The sequence below is a fragment of the Leucoraja erinacea genome, chromosome 16 (assembly GCF_028641065.1).
Source record: "Leucoraja erinacea ecotype New England chromosome 16, Leri_hhj_1, whole genome shotgun sequence".
Classification (NCBI taxonomy): domain Eukaryota; kingdom Metazoa; phylum Chordata; class Chondrichthyes; order Rajiformes; family Rajidae; genus Leucoraja; species Leucoraja erinaceus.
In genome coordinates, this window is record NC_073392.1 from 22,927,323 (window position 1) to 22,954,118 (window position 26,796).

Sequence of the window (26,796 nt, forward strand, 5' to 3'; positions counted from 1 at the left end):
TTAGGTTCACTGGTCTAAAGTTCCCAGGCTTTTCCTTGCAGCCCTCAAATAGAGGTACAACAATAGCCACTCAGTCTTCCGGAAATTCACCTGCATCTAATGATGATTCATATATATCAACCAGGGCACCAGCAATTTCTTTCCAAGCTTCCCAGTGTCGCGGTGCATCACTTCAGACCTGGAGATTTATCTAGCTTCATACGCCTTCGGATGTTGAGCAACTCCTTCACTATCTCAAGATATCTTCATTAACTGCCCCAAGGTCTTTCCCCACAATAAAAACAGAGATGTACTACATTAGAAGACCATGCCCATCCCCTGCAGTTCCACATAGTGACAACTACTTTGGTTTCTGAGATGCCCTATTCTCTCTAGTTAGCTTATTTCATACAAACATAGAAAATAGGTGCAGGAGTAGGCCATTCGGCCCTTCGAGGCTGCACCGCCATTCAATATGATCATGGCTGATCATCCAACTCAGTATCCTGTACCTGCCTTCTCTCCATACCCCCTGATCCCTTTAGCCACAAGGGCCACATCTAAGTCCCTCTTAAATATAGCCAATGAACTGGCCTCAACTACCTTCTGTGGCAGAGAATTCCAGAGATTCACCACTCTCTGTGTGAAAAATGTTTTCCTCATCTCGGTCCTAAAAGATTTCCCCCTTATCCTTAAACTGTGACCCCTTGTTCTGGACATCCCCAACATCGGGAACAATCTTCCTGCATCTAGCCTGTCCAACCCCTTAAGAATTTTGTACGTTTCTATAAGATCCCCCCTCAATCTTCTAAATTCCAGCGAGTACAAGCCGAGTCTATCCAGTCTTTCTTCATATGAAAGTCCTGACATCCCAGGAATCAGTCTGGTGAACCTTCTCTGTACTTCCTCTATGGTAAGAATGTCTATCCTCAGATTTGGAGACCAAAACTGTACGCAATACTCCAGGTGTGGTCTCACCAAGACCCTGTACAACTGCAGTAGAACCTCTCTGCTCCTATACTCAAATCCTTTTGCTATGAATGCTAACATACCATTCGCTTTCTTCACTGCTTGCTGCACCTGCATGCCTACTTTCAATGACTGGTGTACCATGACACCCAGGTCTCGTTGCATCTCCCCTTTTCCTAATCGGCCACCATTCAGATAAAAGACTACTTTCCTGTTTTTGCCACCGAAGTGGATAACCTCACATTTATCCACATTATACTGCATCTGCCATGCATTTGCCCACTCACCCAGCCTATCCAAGTCACCTTACAGTCTCCTAGCATCCTCCTCACAGCTAACACCGCCCCCCAGCTTCGTGTCATCCGCAAACTTGGAGATATTGCATTCAATTCCCTCGTCCAAATCATTAATATATATTGTAAATAGCTGGGGTTCCAGCACTGAGCCTTGCGGTACCCCACTAGTCACTGCCTGCCATTGTGAAAAGGACCCGTTTACTCCTACTCGTTGCTTCCTGTCTGCCAGCCAGTTCTCTATCCACATCAATACTAAACCCCCAATACCATGTGCTTTAAGTTTGTATACTAATCTCTTGTGGGACCTTGCCGAAAGCTTTCTGAAAGTAAAGATATAACACATCCACTGGTTCTCCCTTATCCACTCTACTAGTTACATCCTCGAAAAATTCTATAAGATTCGTCAGACATGATTTACCTTTCATAAATCCATACTGACTTTGTCCAATGATTTCACCACTTTCCAAATGTGCTGCTATCCCATCTTTAATAACTGATTCTAGCAGTTTCCCCACTACCGACGTTAGACTAACTGGTCTGTAATTCCCCGTTTTCTCTCTCCCTCCCTTTTTAAAAAAATGGGGTTACATTAGCTACCCTCCAATCCTCTGGAACTACTCCAGAATCTAAAGCGTTTGGAAAAATTATCACTAATGCATCCACTATTTCTGGGGCTACTTCCTTAAGTACTCTGGGATGCAGCCTATCTGGCCCTGGGGATTTATCAGCCTTTAATCCATTCAATTTACCTAACACCACTTCCCGGCTAACCTGGATTTCACTCAGTTCCTCCATATCATTTGACCCCCAGTCCCCTGCTATTTCCGGCAGATTATTTATGTCTTCCTTAGTGAAGACAGAACCAAAGTAGTTATTCAATTTGTCTGCCATGTCCTTGTTTCCCATGATCAATTCACCTGTTTCTGACTGCAAGGGACCTACATTTGTTTTAACTAATCTTTTCCTCTTCACATATCTATAAAATCTTTTGCAGTCAGTTTTTTTGTTCCCTGCCAGTTTTCTTTCATAATCTATTTTCCCTTTCCTAATTAAGCCCTTTGTCCTCCTCTGCTGGACTCTGAATTTCTCCCAGTCCTCTGGTAGGCTGCTTTTTCTGGCTAATTTGTACGCTTCATCTTTTGTTTTGATACTATCCCTGATTTCCCTTGTTATCCACGGATGCACTACCTTCCCAGATTTATTCTTTTGCCAAACTGGGATGAACAATTGTTGTAGCTCATCCATGCAGCCTTTAAATGCCTTCCATTGCATATCCACCGTCGACCCTTTAAGAATCAATTGCCAGTCTATCTTGGCCAATTCACGTCTCATACCCTCAAAGTTACCTTTCTTTAAGATCAGGACCCTTGTTTCTGAATTAACAATGTCACTCTCCATCCTAATGAAGAACTCAACCGTATTATGGTCACTCTTGCCCAAGGGGCCACGCACAACAAGACTGCTAACTAACCCTTCCTCATTACTCAATACCCAGTCTAGAATAGCCTGCTCTCTCGTTGGTTCCTCTACATGTTGGTTTAGAAAACTATCCCGCATACATTCCAAGAAATCCTCTTTCTCAGCACCCTTGCCAATTTGATTCACCCAATCTATACGTAGATTGAAATCACCCATTATAACTGGTTTACCTTTGTTGCACGCATTTCTAATTTCCTGTTTGATGCCATCCCCAACTCCATTACTACTGTTAGGTGGCCTGTACACAACTCCCACTAGCGTTTTCTGCCCTTAGTGTTTCGCAGCTCTACCCATACCGATTCCACATCCTCCAAGCTAATGTCCTTCCTTTCTATTGCGTTAATCTCCTCCCTAACCAGCAACGCTACCACACCTCCGTTTCCTTTCTGTCTATCCCTCCTGAACATTGAATATCCCTGAATGTTCAGCTCCCAGCCTTGGTCACCCTGGAGCCAGGTCTCCATGATCCCAACTATATCATAGTCATTAATAGCTATCTGCACATTCAACTCATCCACCTTATTACGAATGCTCCTTGCATCGAGACACAAAGCCTTCAGGCTTGTTTTTACAACACTCTTACCCCTTATACAATTATGGTGAAAAGTGGCCCTTTTTGATTTTTGCCCTGGATTTGTCTGCCTGCCACTTACTTTTCACCTTGCTACCTATTGCTTCTACCCTCATTTTACACCCCTGTCTCTACGCTCACACATTTAAGAAACCCTTTCCCTTTAACTCCATCCTCGACTATCCCATTTGACACCCCACCCCCCTTATTCAGTTTAAAACTACCCGTGGAGCAGTGGCAAACCTGCCTGCCAGAATGCTGGTCCCCCACCTGTTAAGATGCAATCCGGCCCTTTTGTAGTTCCCCCTTACTCCAAAACAGATCCCAGTGATCTAAGAATCTAAATCCTTGCCCCGTGCACCAGTTCCTCAGCCACACATTCAGGTCCCGTATCTCCCTGTTCCTGCTCTCGCCAGCACGAGGAACTGGAAGCAAACCGGAGATAACAACCCTGGAGGTCCTGCTTTTCAGCATTTTTCCCAGCTCTCTGAAGTCACGCTGCAGAATATTCATCCCGTTCTTTCAAACATCGCTTGTGCCGACATGCACTACCACTACCGACTGTTCACCTTCGCCCTTGAGGATTTTCTGCACTCTATCCATGACATCCTGGATCCTGGCACCAGGAAGGCAGCACACCATCCTTGAATCCCGTCTGTTGCCGCAGAAACCCCTGTCCGTGTCTTTCACAATGGAGTCTCCCACTACAATGGCGTTGCCTGACGTTGGCCGCTTTGGTTTTGGCTCAACAGCCCTTTTTGCTTCGCAAGCCAGTACATTTCCTTAATGTACATAAAATCTCTCTTGATTTTCCTTAATATTATGTGCCAGAGTGATCACCTCCGCTAGAGATTTATGAGCTTTCAATGTCACCATTTTTTAATAAATGTTTATTTGATTATTTTTAATTCTTGTAAGGGCAACCCAGTAGCGCAGTGGTAGAGTTGCAGCCTTACAGCAACAGAGACCCAGGTTCAATCCTGATTACGGGTGCTGTCCGTACGGAGTTTGTGCATTCACCCTGTGATCACATGGGTTTTCTCTGGGAGCTCCAGTTTCCTCTCATTTCCCAAAGATGTGCAGTTTTGTAGAGTAATTGGCTTAAGTAAATTGTCCCTATTGTAGGTAGAACTAGTGCACAGATGACTGCTGATCGGCCAAAGGGCCTGTTTCCACTTTGTATCTCTAAACTAAACTTTTGTTTTTTTAATATTAAAGGAGGAAACAGTTGCTAACGGTTAACAATGTTCGTAAATTTCTTTTTTCCCCCAATCTTCAAGTTCTCCACAAATTTGTATGAATTACAAAGATAGAACTTGGCACAAGTTAGGTAAAGATATATTAGAATTATCATGTTGAAATAATTTAATCACCCTGACAAAAAAAACTCTCATTTAATAAGATCAATAAAAATAAGACCGAAAAAAGCTACGGCAAACTGTTGAGGTAATAGGAGGCAGCCGTTTAACATTGAGATGTTTAACTATGACAAACATCTTTTGATATTCTTCCAGTGTTACAATGACTTGACTGGATACTACAAAAGTCTTATTTAAACAGGACCTTTCTATACTGCTCATTCTCAGAATATAATTATTTCAAGCATGGCTGGTGTTTATTGACTACAACTAAACACACATGAGAATATCAACCTCCTTGAATTGCTTTGATTCCTGTTATGAAAGTAATTGAACATGCCTGTTAGAGCACGGAACGGCAAGATTTTGCCATGAAGGAACTGTGATCCATTTCAACAAATTAGAATAGCTTACCGTTTGGAGCTGAAGGTAAAAGACACTGCAGATGCTGGAATCTAAAACAAAAACAGAATGCTGGAGGAGCACAGTGGATCAAGCAGCTTAAGTGTAAGCAAGAGGAGTAAATTGACGTTTCAGGCCAGATTCTGCATCAGGATCTGATGCAAGGCCTTATCTTGAAACATCAACCTACACCTTTTGCCTCTGCAGATGCTGCTTGACCCGCTGAATTCCTTAGCATTGTTTTTGTACTATTTGGGGATTGTTGTATTTCCGCAATCTCATCATCCACATCAGGGAAGAGGAGGAGGGTGTTCAAGGGAACACCCAAAGATGCCGCAATCGTGACCATCTCCAAGAAAGGAAACAGTTCTGACCATGGTAACTCCAGGGGGCTCTTCCTGCTCTCTGCCATGGGGAAAAGCATTTATCTCTCCAACATTAACTCAGATGAGATTAAAGATAACCCCACCTCCTCCCCAACCCCGGAGGAATCATTGCCACAAACACTATACTTTGGCTTATTAACCAGTGCAAATGCTCTTAAATGACATCACTAAATCTGTCAAGCTATTAAAATAAAGACAGCACGTCTTATTTTAGCATTATATGATGCAGATATCTGAACCCAGGGGTTATTGCTACATTACAGTATTAGTACTACAGTAACCACTTTAGAAGTAATCCAATTTGTATTAAGGCTACATTGACACATGAGAATTTGTTGCAGCTCACTCAGGCCATATAATAACCAGCTCAAACACTTTTTGCGCTGACAACATTATTTAAGTGTCTTGGCATTTAACAGCTGCTCCAAAGTGATCTATGGGAACAGCCAAGGACTGGTTAACACGTAAAGTGAATATAAACAGAAAACACTGGAAACATTTTGTTTCAAGTAGTATTGTGTAAAACTAGCATTTCAGGTTGTAGATCTGTTGCCAGCATCTTGTGTTTCAGATTTACAGCAAATGCAGATATTTTAATTTAATGTAAACTGAACCTTGAGACTATTGATTATGAGAAATGTAAGTTGTTGCTAAACTGACTCTCAGTTGCAATAATAGTTTCAGTATTAATACAAAATTATCATTACCAATACAATTAAATGGTCCTAAATGCAGACATTTCCAATGAAAATATGACAAAGATAATGAATTCAACACAAACTAACCAAATCCGGTGGAATTAGGAAATAAATACTGTACATATAGTTTCCAAATTAACACGCGCACGTGCAACTGTGGCAGAGTCCTTAAGAGGGAAGAGCAAACAGGTGGGAGAAAGGGGAAGAAACAAAGAAGAGGAAAATAGGAAGAAAGCTATTCTTATGATTAATAACATTCTCTTTTGACTACTCACACCATCCAGTGTATGTGTAATTCTGAAAGGATAGATTGGTCTTGGAATAGGACACAAGCCAATTTATCAACATTGATAATTGGACTAAAAGTGACAAATTATAAGGTAGATACTCATCTTATATTTCCTTCATTATAGATGAAAGAATGATTGTATTTGAGCGAATTAATACATTTCTCAAAGGCAATCAAGAGATATTTCTTTAATTTTCATATATTTAATGTGCTACGTTCTGCATCAGTTTTAGCATGCCCATTAATTTCCTTTTACTCTCTAAATGCCAGCAACAAAAGCAACTGCATTGCCAGGGAAATCTTAGTTTCTACCCTATCACTAATAGTCATTCTCCACCCCTCCTCATCTCAAAACAGACTTGCTTTCTTACTCTTGCAGTTCTTATCAATTTGATCAAAACATAACCCGTTTCTCTCTTCCCACAGACAATGCCTGACCAGCTAACTATTCCCAGCAATCTGTTTCAGCAAGAGAAACTGATTTAGCAGGTGAGTGGAAATCAGGGACAAAAATCGCAAAGTTAGAGTTTGGGCATTTCTGGGCAATGTCAATAAATATTTCCCCACATAATTTGGTGGAAATTCTAAATAAGTAGCCATTGAGGCTGTTGGTCAAATTAAATTTTATAAACTGAAATTGTGTGATTTTTACTAAGCATGGGTATTGTAAGTTACAGAACCAAGATGAGGAAGATCTCAGTGGCACAACGGTAGAGCTGCTCTCACAACGCTGGAGACCTAGGTTCAATCCTATGGGTGCTGTGGAGTTTATCCGGTCTCGCTGTGACAGCAGTGGTGTTCTCCAGGTGATCCTGTTTCCTGACACATTCGAAAGACATGCAGGTTTGTAGGTTAATTGACATCTATAAATTGTCCCTGGTGTGTAGGATGCAAAAGTGGGAAAATGTAGAACTGGTGTAGGGATGAACTCAGTGAGCTGAAGGACCCTTTTTCCACGCTGGATCTCAAACTATAGATGCAGATCAGTAATGAATCAAGTAAATAATGGAGCAGCAAGGAATAGTCTTGTGTTTGTAAGAACAGTAGGGGGGGGGGAAGAGGGGGAGAGAGGGGTGTAAGTACCTGCTCTTGACAACAAGGCAGCACTTGATCGAATACGATTGCAATGGAAATTAAGGGAAAAAACCCTCCTCATGTTAGAATCATATATAGTAAAAAGAAAGTCGGTTGGAGGCCAATCGTCTCAGCCACAGGATATCTCTGCATGAGTTTCTCGGGAATGCGCCAGAGGCTATAACGTTTTTATTTGCTTCATAATGACTTTCATTCAGTAATTAGGGCAGGAGGGATGTTCAATGATAAGTGCACAATGTTTAGCATAATTTGCAACTCTTCAGTCCACATTCAAATGTATCAAGACCTGGATAATATCCAGGCCTGGGCTGATAGATTGGCAAGTAACATTTGTGCAACACAAGTGCCAAACAATGATGATATTCAATAAGTTCTAACTATTACCCTGACATCCAATGGCATCGCCATCATTATCAATATCCTGAAGGGTTACCACGCACATTGTGGCTTCAAGACAAGTTCAGAGGTTAGGAATCCTGCGGCGAATAACTTGCCTCCTGTAGATGGTTTATGCATGCAACCTATAATGTAGCTACCTCATCACCATTAACACGCCCCATCATATCAGTACAACTATGATATCCTCCCCTTTCTTCCTCCCATTTTGGTCCTGGTATGCCTGTAGGCTGGATGCAGCCAGTGCTGGGACGTGTGTACCATGTGCTTTAATAAAGGCTTTAGTAATGGTTACAGTGTGTCAGACTAAGCACCTTTACGCCTCCTAATGTCTCACCAACCACAATGCTCAAGTAAGGAGTATGATGGAATATTCTCTACCTGCTTGGACAAATTCCAACACAACAACACTCAAAAAGCTTGATACTGTATAAGACATAGCAGTCCCCTTGATCGCCACCTCATTCACAACCACAGACGCAAAGTATCAGCTGTTTGTACCATCTATAGGAGCTACACACCAAGACTTCTTAGGCAGCACTGCAGCTGCACACCAAGACTTCTTCGGCAGCACATTCCAAATCCACGATCTCTACCAAATCTAAGGATAAGGGGATAAGATCCCGTCAATATCAGGGGAACACCACTTGGAAGTGGCCTTCCATGCCACACACCATCCTGACTTGGAAATAGGATGCTTTTCCTTCTCCATTGCTGGGTCCAAATCCTGGAACTCCATCAGCATTTTGGGTATACCTACCTCCCAAGGCAGCAGCTCACCACTACTTTAGCAAGGTCAAGTAGGGATGGACAATTAAATGCTGGCCCAGTCTGCAAAGTCCACATTCCTTGAATAGCCCTAAAAAAAAATTGTTGGAGTCAGTGTAAATTACGATTGATGATTCATCGAATGTGGAGGCAGGTGGGATGAATTGCAAGGACCAGGGGACCTTCTGCAGTCTTTATAGCATTTGGGCAAAGTTACAGATTGCCTGATGTCACTCTTATTGAACATCAATCTAATTTTAAGATAGTGCCCCTTGTTTTGCATCTGCCAGAGGAAGTATTTATCAAATAAATACCTTCCAATTTTTTTTTTACCAGTGTCTTTAGATAGCCTCTCAATCTTTGATAATCAGTGGAACACAAAACTAAGTTTATGCCACATATCTGTATAATATAAGTCCATTCTTGAGCTTTCATACCAGTAACTAAAAGTACTGCCACTGTACTAACAGCTCAGGCCTCATAAGTTGAAAAGACATAGCACAATTAAGCTATTCGGCCCATCATGTCTACTCCGCCATTCAATCATGGCTGATCTTTCCCTCTCAACCTCATTCTCCTGTCATCTCCCTGGAACTTTGGATACCCTTAATAATCAAGAACCTATCAATCTCCACTTTTAAATACACAAAGACTTGGCCCCCATAGTCATGGCTCCATTCTAAAGATTATGTCCTTTTATAATGAGGCTGTGCCCTCTGGTCCTAGACTCTCCTTCCACTGGAAATATCCTCTCCACATCCATTCTATCCAGATCTTTCATTATTCGGTGCATTTCAATGAGACCCCACCCCCCCCCAACCTCCAAAACTCCAGCAAGTACAGGCCCAGGGCCATCCAATGCTTCACATACGTTAACCTAATCATCCCATTATCATAACTCTCCTCCGGACCTTCACCAATGCCAACACATTCCTCCTCAGATATGGGGTTCAAAACAGTCCACAGTTTTCAAATGTGGTCTGACCACCGCCTTATAAAGCCTTAGCATTACATCCTTACTTTTATATTCTAGTCTTTTTGAAATGAACAGCAACATTGAATTTGTCTTCTTTACTACCAACTCAAGCTGCAAATTAACCTTTTAAGAATCCTGCACCAGCACTCCCAAATACCAATGCACCTCCGCTTTCTGAATCCTCTCCCCATTTAGAAAATAGTCTATACCTTTATTCCTCCGACCAAAGTGCATGGCCATACACTATGCAATGCTATATTCCACTTTTTTGTCCACTCTGCTACCCTGTCTAATTCCTCAACACTACCTGCCCCTCCACCTATCTTCTTATCATCTGCAAACTAGGCCACAAAGCCATCGATTCCATTATCTAGATCATTAACATATAACGTGAAAATTAGTTGACTTAACACCAACCCCTGTGGAACATCAGCCAGAAAAGCCCCCCTTTATTCCCACTATTTGCTCTCTGGCAGTCGGCCAATCTTCTATCCATGCTAGTACCTTGCCCCTAATACCATGGGCTCCTATCTTGCTTAGCAGCCCGACATGTGGCACCTTATCAAAGGACCTCTGAAGAGAGTTAGTCAATAAATGCACGGGGTCACCACCACAAAGTCATTGAGACAGTTCTCCATGTGGGTCAGTGGTAAAATACAACCTAGCAAATGGATTCGCAATCAGGTAGAGAGTGAAGTGCTGCTCAACTAAAATGGGACTAAAGTAAACTCAACCAGGAATATGCCATGGCAACCAAATCTCACACATCTTGTGGACTGCACAACTGTATAAAAGAGGTCAAGTTAGAAATTCACACGAAGAACCGGCACTTTCATCACATGTATAGGCTAGATGTCCACTCTATGGTACTACGATTACATGAAACTCAGGTAACTAGGCAAACCCATTTATGTTGGTATCAATAATTTTAATGGATGAAACTCAGCTGGATTCTCAGCTGCCTGGACTTGACACTTGCAATCTCCACCTCATTGATCTTACCTGGTGCAGATGCCAGAGATCAATTGAACATCCAGGAACCATCCAGAAAGGAGAAGTGAAATGCAAACAGCTTACAACTACAACTAAGCTGCTTATAACTGAGATAGGGAATGCCTTTTTACAAGCTTTTAAATCACTGATATCGACATTTAAATAGCTTTAAATAAATTAAATATTTCACAAATATGAAAATTAGTAACATCAAAACATTAAGAAATCATTCATGAGATATTGCAATAAAAGTATAAGAAAAATGGCTAAACTTTTGAATTTGATCTCCATGCAGGAATCCCTATTCATAAAGGTGTGGGGTCTCCATTTCGACACCCTTCTTCCCAATACAATCAGGCTCTGCCACTGGATTCCACACAAATGTCTGGCATTTAATTATCTGACCTTCAGCCAAAGGCAGCACTGTTTGCATGTTAATGACAGATAGCTTCGCATTTATGTGCATTCACCCAATCCAAAATGCCAGAAGCACTAATACTATTGTGCCATTTCAGAAGAAAATGGAGTTGAATTAATGTTAACGGTTTGTTAAATGTATTATTAACTCACTGTTATAGCTGAAGCTCAATTTAACAAACACCAAGGACTATTTTTAAACAATTATTCCCATCCATCTGTTAAGACTAACTTACATGTCTGATAAGTGAAGTGGATTACATACTGCATCTATTTAAAGTACAAATACCGTAGAGACCAACAGATTCAATGAAGTAAAAATCCTGCCAAACTGTTCCCATTTCAACCAGATAGCTGCTCACTCTAAACCAAACAAATGCATGCTTTCTTGTAATTTGAATTTAGACTTATTCCATAGATAAAAATAAATCAGAAAGAACTGTGCAGACTCTGCTCATTTCTGTTAAGAGGATTCTTGACATCTCACCTTTGTATTCAGGAGTAAATTCTTTCATTTCTGGTGGCAGGGACTCATAGAACCTCTGTTCCCGACTGATGAGGGGCTTACAAACTGTATGATCATCATAGCGCATCATACTGGTATGCCCGCCAACCTGATGGATGAAGGGCTCCAAGAGAACTCCTTTGCTTCTCTCTGGAACTGTGTTGTTACTATATTTCCCCACTTCCATGATGTCCAAAAGGCACATTGCGTTACAGAGCCACAACTCAGAGGAGACATGGAGCACAGCGCATAGGCCTGGCTACGCTGGCTGCAGGTGTACAGGCCAGAGGACCAGCCTCCAGGACCAAATATCTCCAGCGAAGAGCTGTTCCAAACTCCACTGATGTCTTGCTCAGTGCTTGCTTCTAGAAAGAAAGGAAAAAGGAAAACGTAAACTCACCTAAACTCCAGTAATCAACTCACTGGCACATCACAATTCTGTGACAATGTGGAATATAGAATGTGCCTCATTTTCCACTTGGGTAGCTTACAACCCAACAGTATGAACATTGAATTATTCAATTTTAGCAAACTTCTACAAACACCCCAGTTCCCCCTCCCCTTTCATCCCCCTCACCCTTCTCCTGAATCCTGGCTGACCTTGCACCGTCTCTCTGACCACTCCTTCCACCAAAAGTGTCCTTCAACAAGCTTCAGTGTTTGCAAATATGTATCCCTTTTGGGCCTACACCTATTTCTATCTCGAGCCTTTGTCCAATGTTCTGCCTATCAGAGAACCCCCTTGCTTGAGGTCATCTGCTGCCTACTGTGATCTGTTCAGCCCCTTCTCTCTTCCAGCTTTCTTTCCCGTTTCTCCCTGCAATGAGACTGAAGAAGGGTCCAGACCCGAAACATCTATCCATGTTCTTCAGAGTTGCTGCCTGACCCAGTTATTGCAGCATTTTGATTAAAGTTTTGTATTGGTTGCAACTATTCAGTAGAATATTTCATTGTACAATCTTAATCTACTTCCAGGTGGCCTTAAAATTAATAGAACTGTCATCAGAGATGTCACAGGTGAATCTCACACCTTTCATAAATTTGAAACCGATTGGTTAGATAAAAGTTAATTTCCATTATGACTAGCCATATCGAAGCAATGGTAAAGAAAGCACATCAACACTTCTACTGTCTTAAAGGTTTAGGATGTTCGGCATGTCCCCAACATACCTCACCAACTTCTACAGATGCACCGTAGAAGGTATTTTATCAGTATGTATCGCCAAATGGTTTGGGAAATGTTCGATCCAAGACCGCGAGAAACTGTAATGAATTGTGGACGCAGCCCAGACTATTACGCAAACCGACCTCCCTTCTATTAACTTCATCCACACTTCAGGCTGCCTCAGCATAATCTAGGATGAGTCTCACCCCAGACACTCCCACTTCTCCCCTCTCCCATCAGGCTAGAGGTATAGATGTGTGAAAACATATACCTCCAGATTCAGACAGTTTCTTCCTAGCAGTTAACAGGTAACTGACCATCCAATCACCATATAAAGAGGTAACTGAACCATCCAATCACCATATAAAGAGCAGTCCTGAATTACCATCTATCTCATTGGAGACCCTCAGATTATCTTTTACAAATTTACTGGATTTTATCTTGCACTAAACGTTATTCCCTTTATTCTGTATCTGTACACCGTGGATGGCTTGATTGTAATCATGCAGTCTTTCCACTGACTGGATATCACGTAACAAAAAAGCTTGTACACGTGACAATAAACTAATTGCCCATTGAAAGTGGTATATGTTACCATTGCTATTTATCCCAATATCTATTTCAAGCAGGCATATTGGAATACGCTGCCCTTTCAAATGCACACACTTAAGGGCCTGTCCCACTGTACGAGGGAATTCAAGAGTTCTCCCGAGTTTCCCCTGATTCGAACTCGGAGAATTACGGTAATAGCCGTTCGTAGGTACTCGGTGCTCTCGCGGACATTTTTCACACTGTTGAAAAAACTTCACGAGCTTACCGCGTTTCCCGAGTACCTGCCGTTAACATTACGAACCGCTAAGAGATGTCCCGAGCTCCGACGTACCCGCTACGTACTTACGAGTTTGATTTATTTTTTTTACTCGGGAGAGCTCTTGGGTAAACTCGTATAGTGGGACAGGCCCTTTAGAAGAGCAACAAGGAACTTCTCTCTGCAACAGTGGGATTGAGGATTATTTAAAAGTTAGAAATGAAACCCATGGAGGATAATTACAAGCAGAATACGCTGATTTCACTTACATGTTCTGGTCTGCCTGGTAATTAAAAGTCATATACCACTTTATTGTCTGTACCACTTTATCGCAAACACCATCTTTCACACTATCTTCCATCAATAACTAGCAACATCAGGCCAGATTTAATGCCATATATTCACATTGTCGGATTACAAACTAGAGTATATTTATTAAACCTTCACATTGCTCGTATGTTGACAATCCAATATACAATCACTACATAATGACAAGTCCACAGGTTACGGCATGAAGCAGAATATTTCTCAGTTTACCATTCTGCTGTTCTAAAGAAAATTTCCAACATGCTATGCTAAAGCATACTGAAAATCTATATCTTTAAACCTCCATTAGGTTCACTATTTCAATAGATCATATTGACAAATGACGAAAAATTTCCTGTGCTGATCACTAAAACAATTAAAAGTATCTTTCTACGCTTGAATTGCAGTTTTATTTACAGTAGGAGAATTTCAAGTTAATGGGAATCAGGAGGCAGCAAGACAAGAACTGCACAAGACTTTTAGCTTCTATAAAGACTGGAGCATCTGAGACCCAGGTTTGATCCTGACCTCGGGTGCTGTCTGTGCAGAGTTTGCACGCTCTCCATGGGTTTCTTCTGGTCGATCCCGTTTCCTCCCATATCCTAAAGATGTGCAAGTTCATAGGTTAATTCAGCTCTGTAAAATTGGCCCTAGTGTTTAGGGAGTGGATTAGAAAGTAGGATAACATAGAACAAGTGTGAATACGTGATCGATCGTTGGCATGGGCTCGGTGGTCCGATAGACCAGTTTCCATGCTGTATCTTTAAACTTAAACTATACTTAAACTGGAGAGTGACAGCAACACAACAAAGAAAGGGAGTAAATTTATTATCTGATCGAGATTTTTAAAATGATGTTCAATTCTAACCCACCAATAGTACAAAATAGTTAAGACTGAGCCAGAAATAGTAAGTGGCCTAATAACAAGCACGTGGAATGATTGCACTGAAGCAACAGATTTAAAGGGGACATGTCCGAAGAAAAAAATGTTAGGAAACACAACACAAATTGGGCAGCAAGGTGGCATGGCGGTAGAGATACTGCCCTACAACCTGGGTTCGATCCTGACTACAGCTGCTTGTCTATACAGAGTTTGTACGTTCGCCCCGCAACCGCGTGGGTATTCTCCGAGATCTTCTGTTTACTCCCACAATGACGTACAGATTTGTAGATTGGCTGGGTATAAATGTAAATTGTCCCCAGTGTGTGTTAGTGTGCGGGATCGCTGGTCAGACTCGGTGGGCCGAAGGGCTTGTTTCCGCGCTGTATCTCTAAACTAAACTAAGAAATAAGTCTTTGACTCCAACCTTTGGCTCACCTTGACCGTGACAACCAAATTCACATATTGGACAGAAAGCTGCACCATAAGTTCCTGACATTTGCATTCTATGTCCAGCTAATGAAGCATCGCACCCTGTATGCCTTCTTCACCACCCTATCATACTAAGCTGCCAACTTGAAGGATCTTTGGCTATACATAAAAGTCTCTCTATTCCACAATACTCCCTAGGTCTTTACCATCCACTGTGCGTGGTTTGTTTAGTTTAGTTTAGAGATACAACTCGAAAACAGACCCTTTGGCCCACACCGACCAGCGATTCCTGCATATGATCACCATCCTATAAACACGAGGGACAATTTATACATTTACCAAACCAATTTACCTACATACCTGTACGTCTTTGGAGAGTGGGAGGAAAGCGAAGATCTCGGAGAAAGCTCACACAGGTCACGAGGAAAACATACAAACTTTGTGCAGACAGAACCCATAGTTGGGATCGAACCCGGGTCTCCAGAGTTGTAAGGCAGGAACTCTACCACAGCGTCGCCCTGTTTTATCCTTATTTCACCTCCCAAAATATATAACTTCACACTTGTCAGGATTAAATTCTACTTGCCATTGCTCCACCCAATATCCTTTTGTAGCATGAATCTATACCCACTCTCCACAACCCTATCAATTTTGTCATCTGCCTCCAACATCCTCGACCTGAGCGCAGCCTTCGATACAGTGAACCATAACATCCTGCTCACCAGACTCAAAGACCTCGGCATTGAAGGCTCTGCACTCAGCTGGCTCCGTTCCTACCTTTCCAACAGATCCCACTTCATCTCCCTCCACAACCACACCTCTGCTACAGCCAGTCACTCAAGGTGTTCCCCAAGGCTCCGTACTAGGCCCCCTCCTCTTCATCATCTACATCCTCCCCCTTGGTCAGATACTCCGCCACTTCAATCTGGACTTCCACTGTTACGCTGATGACACCCAGATCTACCTTGGTACCAAATCCCCCCCCCAACCCCCCCCCCCCCCCCTCTCCCATATCAACTCGTTTGTCAGCTATATAAAAACCTGGATGCAACATAATTTCCTCAAACTCAACAGCGATAAGACAGAATTCCTCCTCATAGGCTCCAAAGCCACACTCAGCAAAATCAATAACCCCACTCTCACCCTCGACGGCACCACTGTCTCCCCATCTCCCCAGGCCCGCAACCTTGGCGTGATCTTTGATTCCACCCTCTCCCTTGAGCCTCACATCCGCCATGTCATTAAAACCTCCTTCTTTCATCTCCGCAACATCGCCAAACTCAGACCCTCTCTCACACCGCCCGCTGCTGAAAGACTCATCCATGCCTTCATCTCCTCCCGACTGGACTATTGCAACTCACTTCTCCTTGGCATCAGCTCCACCTACATCAACCGACTCCAACTGGTCCAGAACGCAGCCGCCCAAATCATCACCCATACCAAATCCTGGCATCACATCACTCCAGTCCTCAAAAAACTTCACTGGCTTCCCATCTCCCACCGGATCACCTACAAAATCCTGATCCTCACCTACAAAGCCCTCCACCATCTGCCCCCCCTATATCTCACTGACCTCCTCTCCCCCTACCAACCCTCACGGTCCCTCAGATCCACATCAGTTGGTCTCCTCTCCATCCACAAGTCCAACCTCCGCAGTTTTGGGGACAGAGCCTTCTCCAGTGCAGCTCCCAGGCTCTAGAACTCCCTCCCCCAACTGACCCGCAATTCCGTGTCCCTCACCATCTTCCAGTCCCGCTTCAAGACCCATCTCTTCACCTCTGCCTATCCTTAGCCCCACGTGCCGTCACTTTTCATCTGTGCATTAATTGCCTCATACTGTGTTTTGTATTGAATTCTGTATTTACTTTGTGTACTAGTCATGTCTCTACTATTTATTTCATTCCCCTTACATGTTTTTCCTCTACCTGCTAAATTTTTGTAAGGTGTCCTTGAGACTCTTGAAAGGCGCCCATAAATAACATTTATTATTATTATTATTAATGCATTAAGGTATGTAACAAACAATAAACATCCCAGCAACGATCTATGTGCTAAACATTCCAATCACAAGCAACATTTAAAGAAACAGATCCAAATGTAATTAATTGCATTATATAATGGTCAGACCAACCACTCTTTTGAAATAATTTAATCGTATAACTTGTTGAATGAAAATTTTAAGTACCCAAATAACATGCAGACAAATCAGTTTTTTTAAACCACTATGACCCCAACATAACTACAATGCCAGGTAATGAAAGTTTCACACGTTATGGTCTATTATAGTTGGTTACTTTTCATGCAATATCAATAAGACGGCAGTTTACTTACTTAAAAATGTATCCAGATATAGTAGCTGTTGACTGGTCCAAGAAGTCAATCTGGCAATTTAAAACTTTTTCACACTGTGAAGGTGACTACCAATGTGTACACTATTTCTATGAACTCTTTCCAACAGCAATGACAAATAACAAGTACGTCAGACATGAACACACGCCAAAGAACCAGCCTGTCTGATTACGCATTGCCCTTGCATGAAAATAAACAAGCAAATCAGCACAAAGAAAAGGTACCTATTGAATCAGCCATTTGATTTCAGAGAACACAAAGGTGACCCCGGTGAGAGGCTTTACAGCTGATAAACTAGTTACCAAGGATCAAGTGCTTTGCTGAAAAGGCTCTTCACACTAAATCTTTTCTATAATTGCTGATCCTCTTACTTCCCAGATTTATCGCTCATCAATATTTTTAATTTGCACTAGACCAAATGGGACCTGTTGGGTCCCTGTCACATGGGAGGGCTGGTCCCCCAATGCAACCCGTTTCCCCAACGCAATATTCCACCACTCACCCGTTCCCCCAACGCAACTCATTCCAACGCAATATTTCACCATAGCCCCCAACTGCACAGGGACAGCTAATTTCTCCTTAACCACCAGCACTCCCTCCCCCTCCTCTTCAGCCTACCAATTGCACTTGCTGCCAGGACTTTAAAAAAAACAATCCAATTGCACTTCCTCTGCCTCCCCCAGCACTCCCTCACCCTCCTATTCAGCCTCCCTGTTTTAAAACTTTAAAATTTTGTTGGCAGGACTCAGTGTTCTGTGATTGCAACATTTTTGCGGGGAGAGCCAGCAAGGATTTGGATCCCATTGTGACGTCATAGCTGTAACTGCCAGTGCGCAGATGGAAGAAATGTTTCTCAAACTGGATTTTGTAAAGTTAAAAATGTGAATAACTTGTAAAATGACATAAATCTGAACGAAACTTGATAAAATACACATGACAAAACAATTGTATTTAAGGTGGTCCAAAAAGTGTAACACTATTGTGTACCGTTTTGGCGTAATTCAGGGCATGACTCAAGACAGACAGACAAACAAAGATGAGAGTTTTAGTAATATATAGATTGTGCCTTCGCGTTGCAAAAACATCCCAGTGCTTCACAAGTTAGCTATCAATATAAAATGTCAGCCATAAAATGAAATAACAGATCAGATGAACAGACTTGGTGAGAAAAGGAGGTTAAAGGACCATTTTAAAGTCAAAAGGAAAGTGTGAGGTTTTGGGGAGGGATTTTGGAACTTAAAGCTTTGACAGCTGTAGGTACGGGTTCAAAGACAACATTTGGGAATGGACAACAGGCCAAAAGAGCACGAATGGTTATGATCTTGTAGAAGGCCAACATGACAGAGGGGTAGCAGACAAGGCAAATTACACAATTCAAAATGACATATCTTTATTGTCAACACATTTCCTACTTCGCCTCCCGCCACCTCTGGGGGCACACACACGCACCAAATGTTGGGGTTGATGAAACTGAAAACCGAGTAAACCACAAGACCCAGCAGTCAAAGAACACGCATCTAATGCAGCAGTGCTCAAAATACTTCATAATTGCACAATTTCACAACTCTTTTTCACCCAGAGAGTTGTGAATTTGTGGAATTCCCTGCCACAGAGGGCAGTGGAGGCCAAGTCACTGAATGGATTTAAGAGAGAGTTAGATAGAGCTCTAGGGGCTAGTGAAATCAAGGGATATGGGGAGAAGGCAGGCATGAGTTATTGATTGGGGATGATCAGCCATGATCACAATGAATGGTGGTGCTGGCTCAAAAGGCCGAATGGCCTCCTCCTGCACCTATTTTCTACGTTTCTAATTCTATGTCAGATAACAATTCATCAGTAGATCCGCTTCACTGTTAGTGACAAGTTTCAGTCTCTAGCCGATTTGTTCTAGAATAGGTATAAAATGAATAGCAAGTATAAAATCAATATTCTCCATTTAATACTTAGTTACTTTTACTAAGTAACAACGCTTGTAATCAAGCCTGAAACAGGATCCATTGCTGTCAGAGTGAATCAACACTGGGCAAAAACCTGGAAATATGCAAACAGAATTTGTGGGACACAAATATAAATGTTACAAGTCTCCACATATGCTGCACAGTATTTCCAGCATTTACATCTTCCATATTTCCAGCAATAGCAGTCCAGACTCAATCAGTCCAAACCATAACCCAACCATTTGTTAATCCTGATCTTTCAGCATTATGGTCATCAGGTAATGTGTGTTGCGCACATTTCTAGCTCATCGAGTCTTGGTTCCTTAGTACCCTGTCAACTCACCAGGGTCCCATTTTCGGCAATCCCTTCAAACTTACCTGTTGCACTCGGTAATTTAGTACAAAACTGTGTATCAATTAAAAACAACTTAATATAAATAGCATCTAAACAACTGGAAAATTTGTTAATCCAACATCAAATTCCAGAGCATGCTGAATTATTGCCGTTTTACTGGGTTTTTTTGCTTTCAATAGTAATCTTGTTAATCTTGTTCTCACAAATCCATATTTCATAGTTGTACCTATTCATGATAGAAATAACTAATAGAAACTCACTTGTGAATGACAAACTTGTTTTCACACAAGAGCATTCCATTAAGTGTGGCACTACCAGTGTCAAACAAGATGGGTTCAAATTGATTAGCTCAATGCTACAGTGCCCTCCATAATGTTTGGGACAAAGACCCATCATTTATTTATTTACCACTGTACCCCACAATTTGAGATTTGTAATATTTTTTAAAAAATCACATGTGGTTAAAGTGCACATTGTCAGATTCTAATAAAGGTGATTTTTATACATTTTGGTTCTACCATGTAAAAATTACAGCAGTGTTTATACATAGTCCCCCCATTTCAGGGCACCACAACCAACAGCAATGTCCTGTAAAGGAAAGTTGTCATGTTTAGTATTTTGTTGCAAATCCTTTGCCTGCAATGACTGCTTGAAGTCTGCGATTGATGGACATCACCAGTTGCTGGGTGTCTTTTCTGGTGATGCTCTGCCAGGCCTGTATTGCAGCCATCTTTAGCTTATGCTTCTTTTGGGGGCTTGTCCCCTTCAGTTTTCTCTTCAACATATAAAAGGCATACTCAATTGGGTTCAGATCGGGTGATTGACTTGGCCATTCAAGTATTTACCCTTTTTTAGCTTTGAAAAAATTCTTTGTTGCTTTAGCAGTATGTTTGGGTGGCTCTTTTCAGTCCTTGGCAAACTGTAACCCGGCCATCCTATTTTGCGGCTAACTAGTGGTTTACATCTTGCTGTGTAGCCCCTGTATTTCTGTTCATGAAGTCTTCTGCTGACAGTGGTGATTGACAAATCCATACCTGACTCCTGAAGAGTGTTTCCTGTCGGACAGGTGTTTGGGTTTTTTTTTTTAAATTATAGAGAAAATTCTTCTGTCATCAGCTGTAGAGGTCTTCCTTGGTCTGCCAGTCCCTTTGTGATTAGTGAGCTCACCAGTGCTATCTTTCTTCTTAATGATGTTCCAAACAGTTGATTTTGGTAAGCCTAAGGTTTGGCTGATGTCTCTAACAGTTTTATTCATGTTTCTCTGTCTCATAATGGCTTCTTTGGCTTTCATTGGCACAACTTTGGTCCCCACGTTGATAAACAGCAATACAAATTTCCAAAGGTGTGGAAAGACTGGAGGAAAGACTAGGTGATGAGAGCTCTCTTATACCTGCATTAAGGAGGCAGTTAAACAGACCCGAGCAATTACAAACACCTGTGAAGCCATGTCCCAAATATTATGGTGCCCTGAAATGGGGGAGGGGGGGCTATGTACAAAGACAGCTGTAATTTCTACATGGTGAAACCAAAATGTATAAAAATACCCTTTAAGAAAATTTGACAATGTGCACTTTAACCACATGTGATTTTTTTTCCTATTACAAATCTCAAATTGTGGAGTACAGAGGCACATAAATAAATGATGGGTCTTTGTCTCAAACATTATGGAGGGCACTGTATACGAGACACTGTAGGCCAACAGCAGCAGCACTGTGTTCAATACAACCTGTAACCTCATAACCTGCAATATACCTCATTCTATGGCAACTCTGGTTAAGCAATTCCATAAAAAGAGGTGCATATCTTTTGAAGCTGCAAGAACTCTGCCATTCTAAATATTGGAAAAAGCATGTTATGCACAACTAAATGTTGCCACAACCAATGAATCAGTTTACTGACGTGTAATCGCTGCTGGGCCCCTTGATGGAGACAAGGGATGAGGTATTGGGATAGGTGTTGCATTACCTGCACAAAGTATGTGGGGAATGGATCAGTTTAGGTGGGAAGGAATGTGAACCATTCCCACCCAACCTACCTCTTCCCCAGGTACTTTCTAATGCAACCCCAGGAAAAATAATCCCTGTCCCTTTTCCTCCTCCCTCGTTTTCATCTAAGGACCCCAGCAGTCCTTCCAACTGAGATAGAGGGTCACATGCACCAGCTCTATTATTTCCAGTGTTCCCAATGTGGCCTCCTATACATCGGTGAATCAAAGCATAGACTTGTTTTGCTGAACAAATTATTCGGTCCGCCAAGGCCTACTGGACCTCCCGGTTGCTATCCATTTTAACTCCCTTTCCCATTCCTACACTGACCTTTCTGTCCTAGGCCTCCTTCACTGCCAAAGTGAGGCCAAACGCAACCTGGGGGGAACAGCACCCCATATTCAACTTGGGTAGCTTACAACCCAAAGGGATGAACATTGAATTCTTCAAATTTAGGTTACCTATAACAACCCCACCCCTGCCCTCTCTGCTCCCCCCTCACATGTGGTCCACCTGGATTCCCATCTATTTCTCCCCTCCCCATCCTCCGTTTTACAATTCGCAACTCTTCAATCCAGTCCTTTTGTTTTTTTCTCTCTAGTCTCTGCTCCAACCATCTGCCTATCAAACCTCCCCACAACTCACCTCTGTCCAGCTATTACCTGCCATGCTTTGTCCTGCCTCTCCTCCAGCTTTCATTGTTCCCCTAGCCCTTATAATAAGTCTGAAGAAGGGACTTGACCCAAAAATTCACCTATCCATGTTCTCCAGAGATGCTGCCTGACCCAGAGTTACTCCAGCACTTTGAGAACTTTGTTTCTGCTGCTACAGTAATGCACACTTCACCTGGGACTTTTGATGGGGTGGGGAAGAGAAAGAGGAAGGGAGGTGTTAGTAGAGGGATAAAGAGAATAAAGCCAATAATTCAACAATAAAAACTCATTTTAAACATTCCTTAAAACATAACGGAGGGCAAAGAAGAAAATAAACAGGCATGGCTATGAAATATATACTGTCACAAACACATGGCTAAAGTCCATGAGGGTGCACTTAATGTTACTCTCCATAAACTTTTATCTTGTATGATTAATGGCAGTTGAAAGGTAGATTTAATTTCAGATAAACTGAGAAGCTCAGTTGCATGATCCACATCTAGCATAAGAAATCTTCCATTACGACTCTCATATGGAACCTGACAAGACAATATTTGATAATCTTCATCAACATACAGTTTGTTCAGGAGATAACTTTACACATAATTCTTTGTAAGATATGTGGAGCATTTTACAAAAGCATTAAAAAATGTCAGGTTTAAAAAAATGCCAGCATAAAGTGGACAACTTGGTTATTTCCCATTATCATTCAGTACATTTGGGGTCACTGTACCTCAGGCTCTTAGGAGTGCAGCTGACATTGAACTGGTAGCCCAATCTTTCAACAGGTTTTGTGCGGAAAATATAAAGTCTATCTCATTCCTTCATCTTTGTCGCAGGACATGACCTCTACTATGGAAAAAATAATTATTGATAAGTAACATTGCTGAAAATAAAGGTTTTTGTAGGGTATATTTTTTTAAACACTTCTAAGGTTATGGATGTGACATCTGTGAAACAGTCATTCTTTTCATCTTTCCACAATACATGTGGTGGCAACTAATTCAATTACCACATTAGATCTTAGGCTGCCAAGTTCAAGACAGGGGTTTAAGAATCAAGCAATATTGTGACATTCAATTCTGTAAGCCCAGAGTGCCACTAGTGGACTTTCATGGTTCCAGGACGTCATCCACAACAGGAACTTCCGATGTTTGGTCGGTATTGTGCGTGGAAAATGTGACAACTAATTTGTATACACAAGGTCCAACAGACAACATTAAAATAAAGAGCATATAATTTTAGTTTTTTCAATTATATCAGCTGAGAAATATATTAATCAGTATATTAGGGAAAGCAACCTTGCTTCTTTCCAATATAGGTTATTTTGGATGTATCGAATAGAGAAAACCCTCTGTAAAACAGCACTTCCAAGAATGTGTCATACAGAGCAGAAGTATCAAAATAAATTTGATAGCTAATGAAATAAAATTAAAAAAAACATTTTACTTCTGTGAAGAATGACTGGCCTCTACCACATTGTGCACTGCTGAGAAAAACAATGCTGATCCTCATAACTGGCAATACCATGCTGAATGATCCTCAGGCATAACATCAGCTGGGAATGTGAATATGAAAATGTGCCATCTGCCCCAAATGCAGAAGAGACAGAAGTCTTTTATTGAAATGCCAAATTTGGCTCTGAAAATTCTAATTAAATCTTTTAGGTTTATACACATCCTCTGCAATTAAATAAAAAGATAATTAAGTGCATAATTCCACCTCAGCTCACAAAATCTTGTGCAAATTACCATAATTGGCCAGCATAGTCATGCTCCTTTTAAGAAATATGGCATCAGAGTGTCTGAGACCTGGGTTTAATCCTGACCTTGGGTGCGGTCTATGTGAAGCCTGCACGTTCTCTCCGGTTCGATATGGGGTTTCTCCAGTTTATTCACAAAGACGTACAGGTTGGTAAGTTAAATGGCTACTATAAATTGCCCATAGCATGTAACCGAATGGTAGAATCTTGGGTGGGGGGGGGGGGGGGGATGGGGGGGGAGGGGGGGGGGGGGGGGGGGGGGGAGATGTGGGGAGAAAATATTGAATTAATGCAGAATTAGTGTTAATGGGTGGTTGATGGTCAGCATGGTATGTTTCTGTACTGTATCTTTATCTGACATTAAGACCTTAGCTATATGTCTTTGCAGTAAAAAGGCTGATATTTTGAAAGGAGCAAAGAGCTGGACCATATAGTTTTAAATTTTGAACTAGTGATTTCAGGTGTGCTACAGATAATAGAGTGCAACAAGATGCAGCTTATGATGTGATGGGACACCAAAAAGCAGTTGTTGAAAAATCTACTGCAAATACTCAACTGAGTATTCGCAGCCATCCAAAATAGAAAATTTCAAAAAATCCTTTGTAAAAAATAAAGTTCCTTATCTTCCAAAATATTCAATATCCACACGATCCTGGCCAGACTCTTATTTATCTACTACCTTCGGGAAGGTGGTATTGGAGTCTGAAAACTGTGCACCAGGTTCAAGAACAGATTATTCCTAACAACTACTTGGCTCTTGAATGCTCTACAACACTATACAACTAATCCTCAACTGTGAACTATCTTTAGCTGCACTAAGGACTTCAGGCTTAATGCACAAATTGGGGTTATTAATTTGTTGTTTTTTTGTTAACATACATTATCTATGTGTATTGTACTCATACTCATAAACCCAAACACTATGTATGTGTATGTACCTCTCCATATCATTAATAAAACATTGCCTTCCATCCTTCCTACAAAACTAAATGACAATATTTTATTCCATTTTACGCATATGCTATATTGCTGTCCATTGCTTAACTTGGCTTTAAAATGCTTTATCTGTGCCTTTCTCAACTCACTTTTTCATCCAGCTCTGTTTCATCTGTAAACTACACTGTCTTTTCACCTAAATTATTAATATAAACTGTGACAGCTGCGAAGCCAAAACAGTCCTGAAAATAACCTATTTATTCGTAATCATAGACCAAAACAGCATGGAAACAAGCCCTTCAACCAAGTTTAGCCATGCCGACCAAGTAGTTTAACCCACCTAGCCCCATTTGCCTGCGCCTAGCCCATGTCCCTTCAAACTTTTTCTATTAATGTGCTTATCCAAGTTATGTATCATAATTATACTCACCTTTACCACTTTGTATGGCAGCTTATACAACACCTTCAATATAAAAATTCTTATTCTGTTCTTTAACCAATCCTCCGACAATGCTATTACGTTACCCACAACCCCATGAAGGTCTAATGTAGCAACCTTATCTACTCTGCCAATTAAAAGTTAAAAAAACTATTAAATTTGTCAAACACTATTTTCCCTTTGACCCCACCTAATCATTTAATGATTTTGTAAGTGCCATTACCAGTTCATTACTGATGGAAAAGCACTCTGCTGACATCTAATGCCAGGACTGATGCATGGTTCTGTATTTCTCCCTTTCTTAAGTAGCAGTATTACACTTTCCAACTTCCAATTTACTAGGATGTAAATTATTCATCAATGTATTTTGCTTAGTAATTTAACCCCTGCTTCCATTACATACTGAGCCATTTAAAATAAAATGGCTCAGCACTGCTATCAGTAACTAGCAGCGGAAAATAGGTCTGAGTCATAAAGGATGTATTTGGAAACAAGAGCAAGGGAGCAAGAACAAACTGCTGGAGAAACTCAACATATCAGGCTGCGTCTGTAGAAGCAAAGACAGTCACATTTTGGGTCGATTACCTGCACCAGTCCCCAAAAAATCAACCATCAATGCTTTCACAGATCCCACCAAGCTCATCCAGCAGTTTGTTTTTTTTGCTCCAGATCCCAGCATTTGCAATCTCTCGAGTCTCTTTGTGTACCCACACATCTACCCATGGTGCTCCACAGGGAGTTGTGTTCTGTTTTTCTTTTTCCATAAATCTAATTTGAGGAATATGTATATCAGCAATGGATGCATTTACGGTGCATTCCCATTTGCCATAACGATAGTGATGAGCTGCAGTTTGTTTGGAAACGGTACTCTCATAATACTGTTCAATCTGAATCCAGAGGCTATAAAGAAATAGTAATGTATTTTAAAGTTGCGATAGTGTCAAACCTGAGAGGAATATTTACAGGTGCATTCCATTTCTCCATTCCATTCACCTTATATTATCCTACAAGTTAAAGGTTGACAAATTGAAAATTTCAGTAAAGAACCCCCTCTTCCTCTCCAACCCCATCTTCCTCCTCCCTCCCCCCCAACCCACTCTTCCTTTTCCAGGTCGCAGGACTCAACATTTACAGTGGCGAGTGCTGCTAGTTAAAAGGACGCCGTTATCTTGGATGGCACATAAAGCTTCTTGAATATAGTTGCTGCTGTTC

General features: G+C 41.5%; 1 protein-coding gene across 3 annotated transcripts in view; it reads right to left on the bottom strand.

Annotated features, from left to right (window-relative positions):
• The window catches only part of ip6k1 (inositol hexakisphosphate kinase 1), a 62,464-nt gene that overhangs the window by 33,835 nt on the left and 1,833 nt on the right, over positions 1 to 26,796 (bottom strand). The window contains exons 2-3 of one of the 3 annotated variants that reach the window (XM_055647845.1): positions 23,181 to 23,299; positions 11,560 to 11,942 (exon numbers count right to left, since the gene is read on the bottom strand). In XM_055647845.1, coding sequence (XP_055503820.1) covers positions 11,560 to 11,782 — 223 coding nt within the window. In that variant the 5' untranslated portion in view covers positions 11,783 to 11,942; positions 23,181 to 23,299. Of the gene's footprint in view, positions 1 to 11,559; positions 11,943 to 23,180; positions 23,300 to 26,796 lie in introns of those variants that run through there. The other 2 variants (XM_055647844.1, XM_055647846.1) reach the window with 2 other exon arrangements.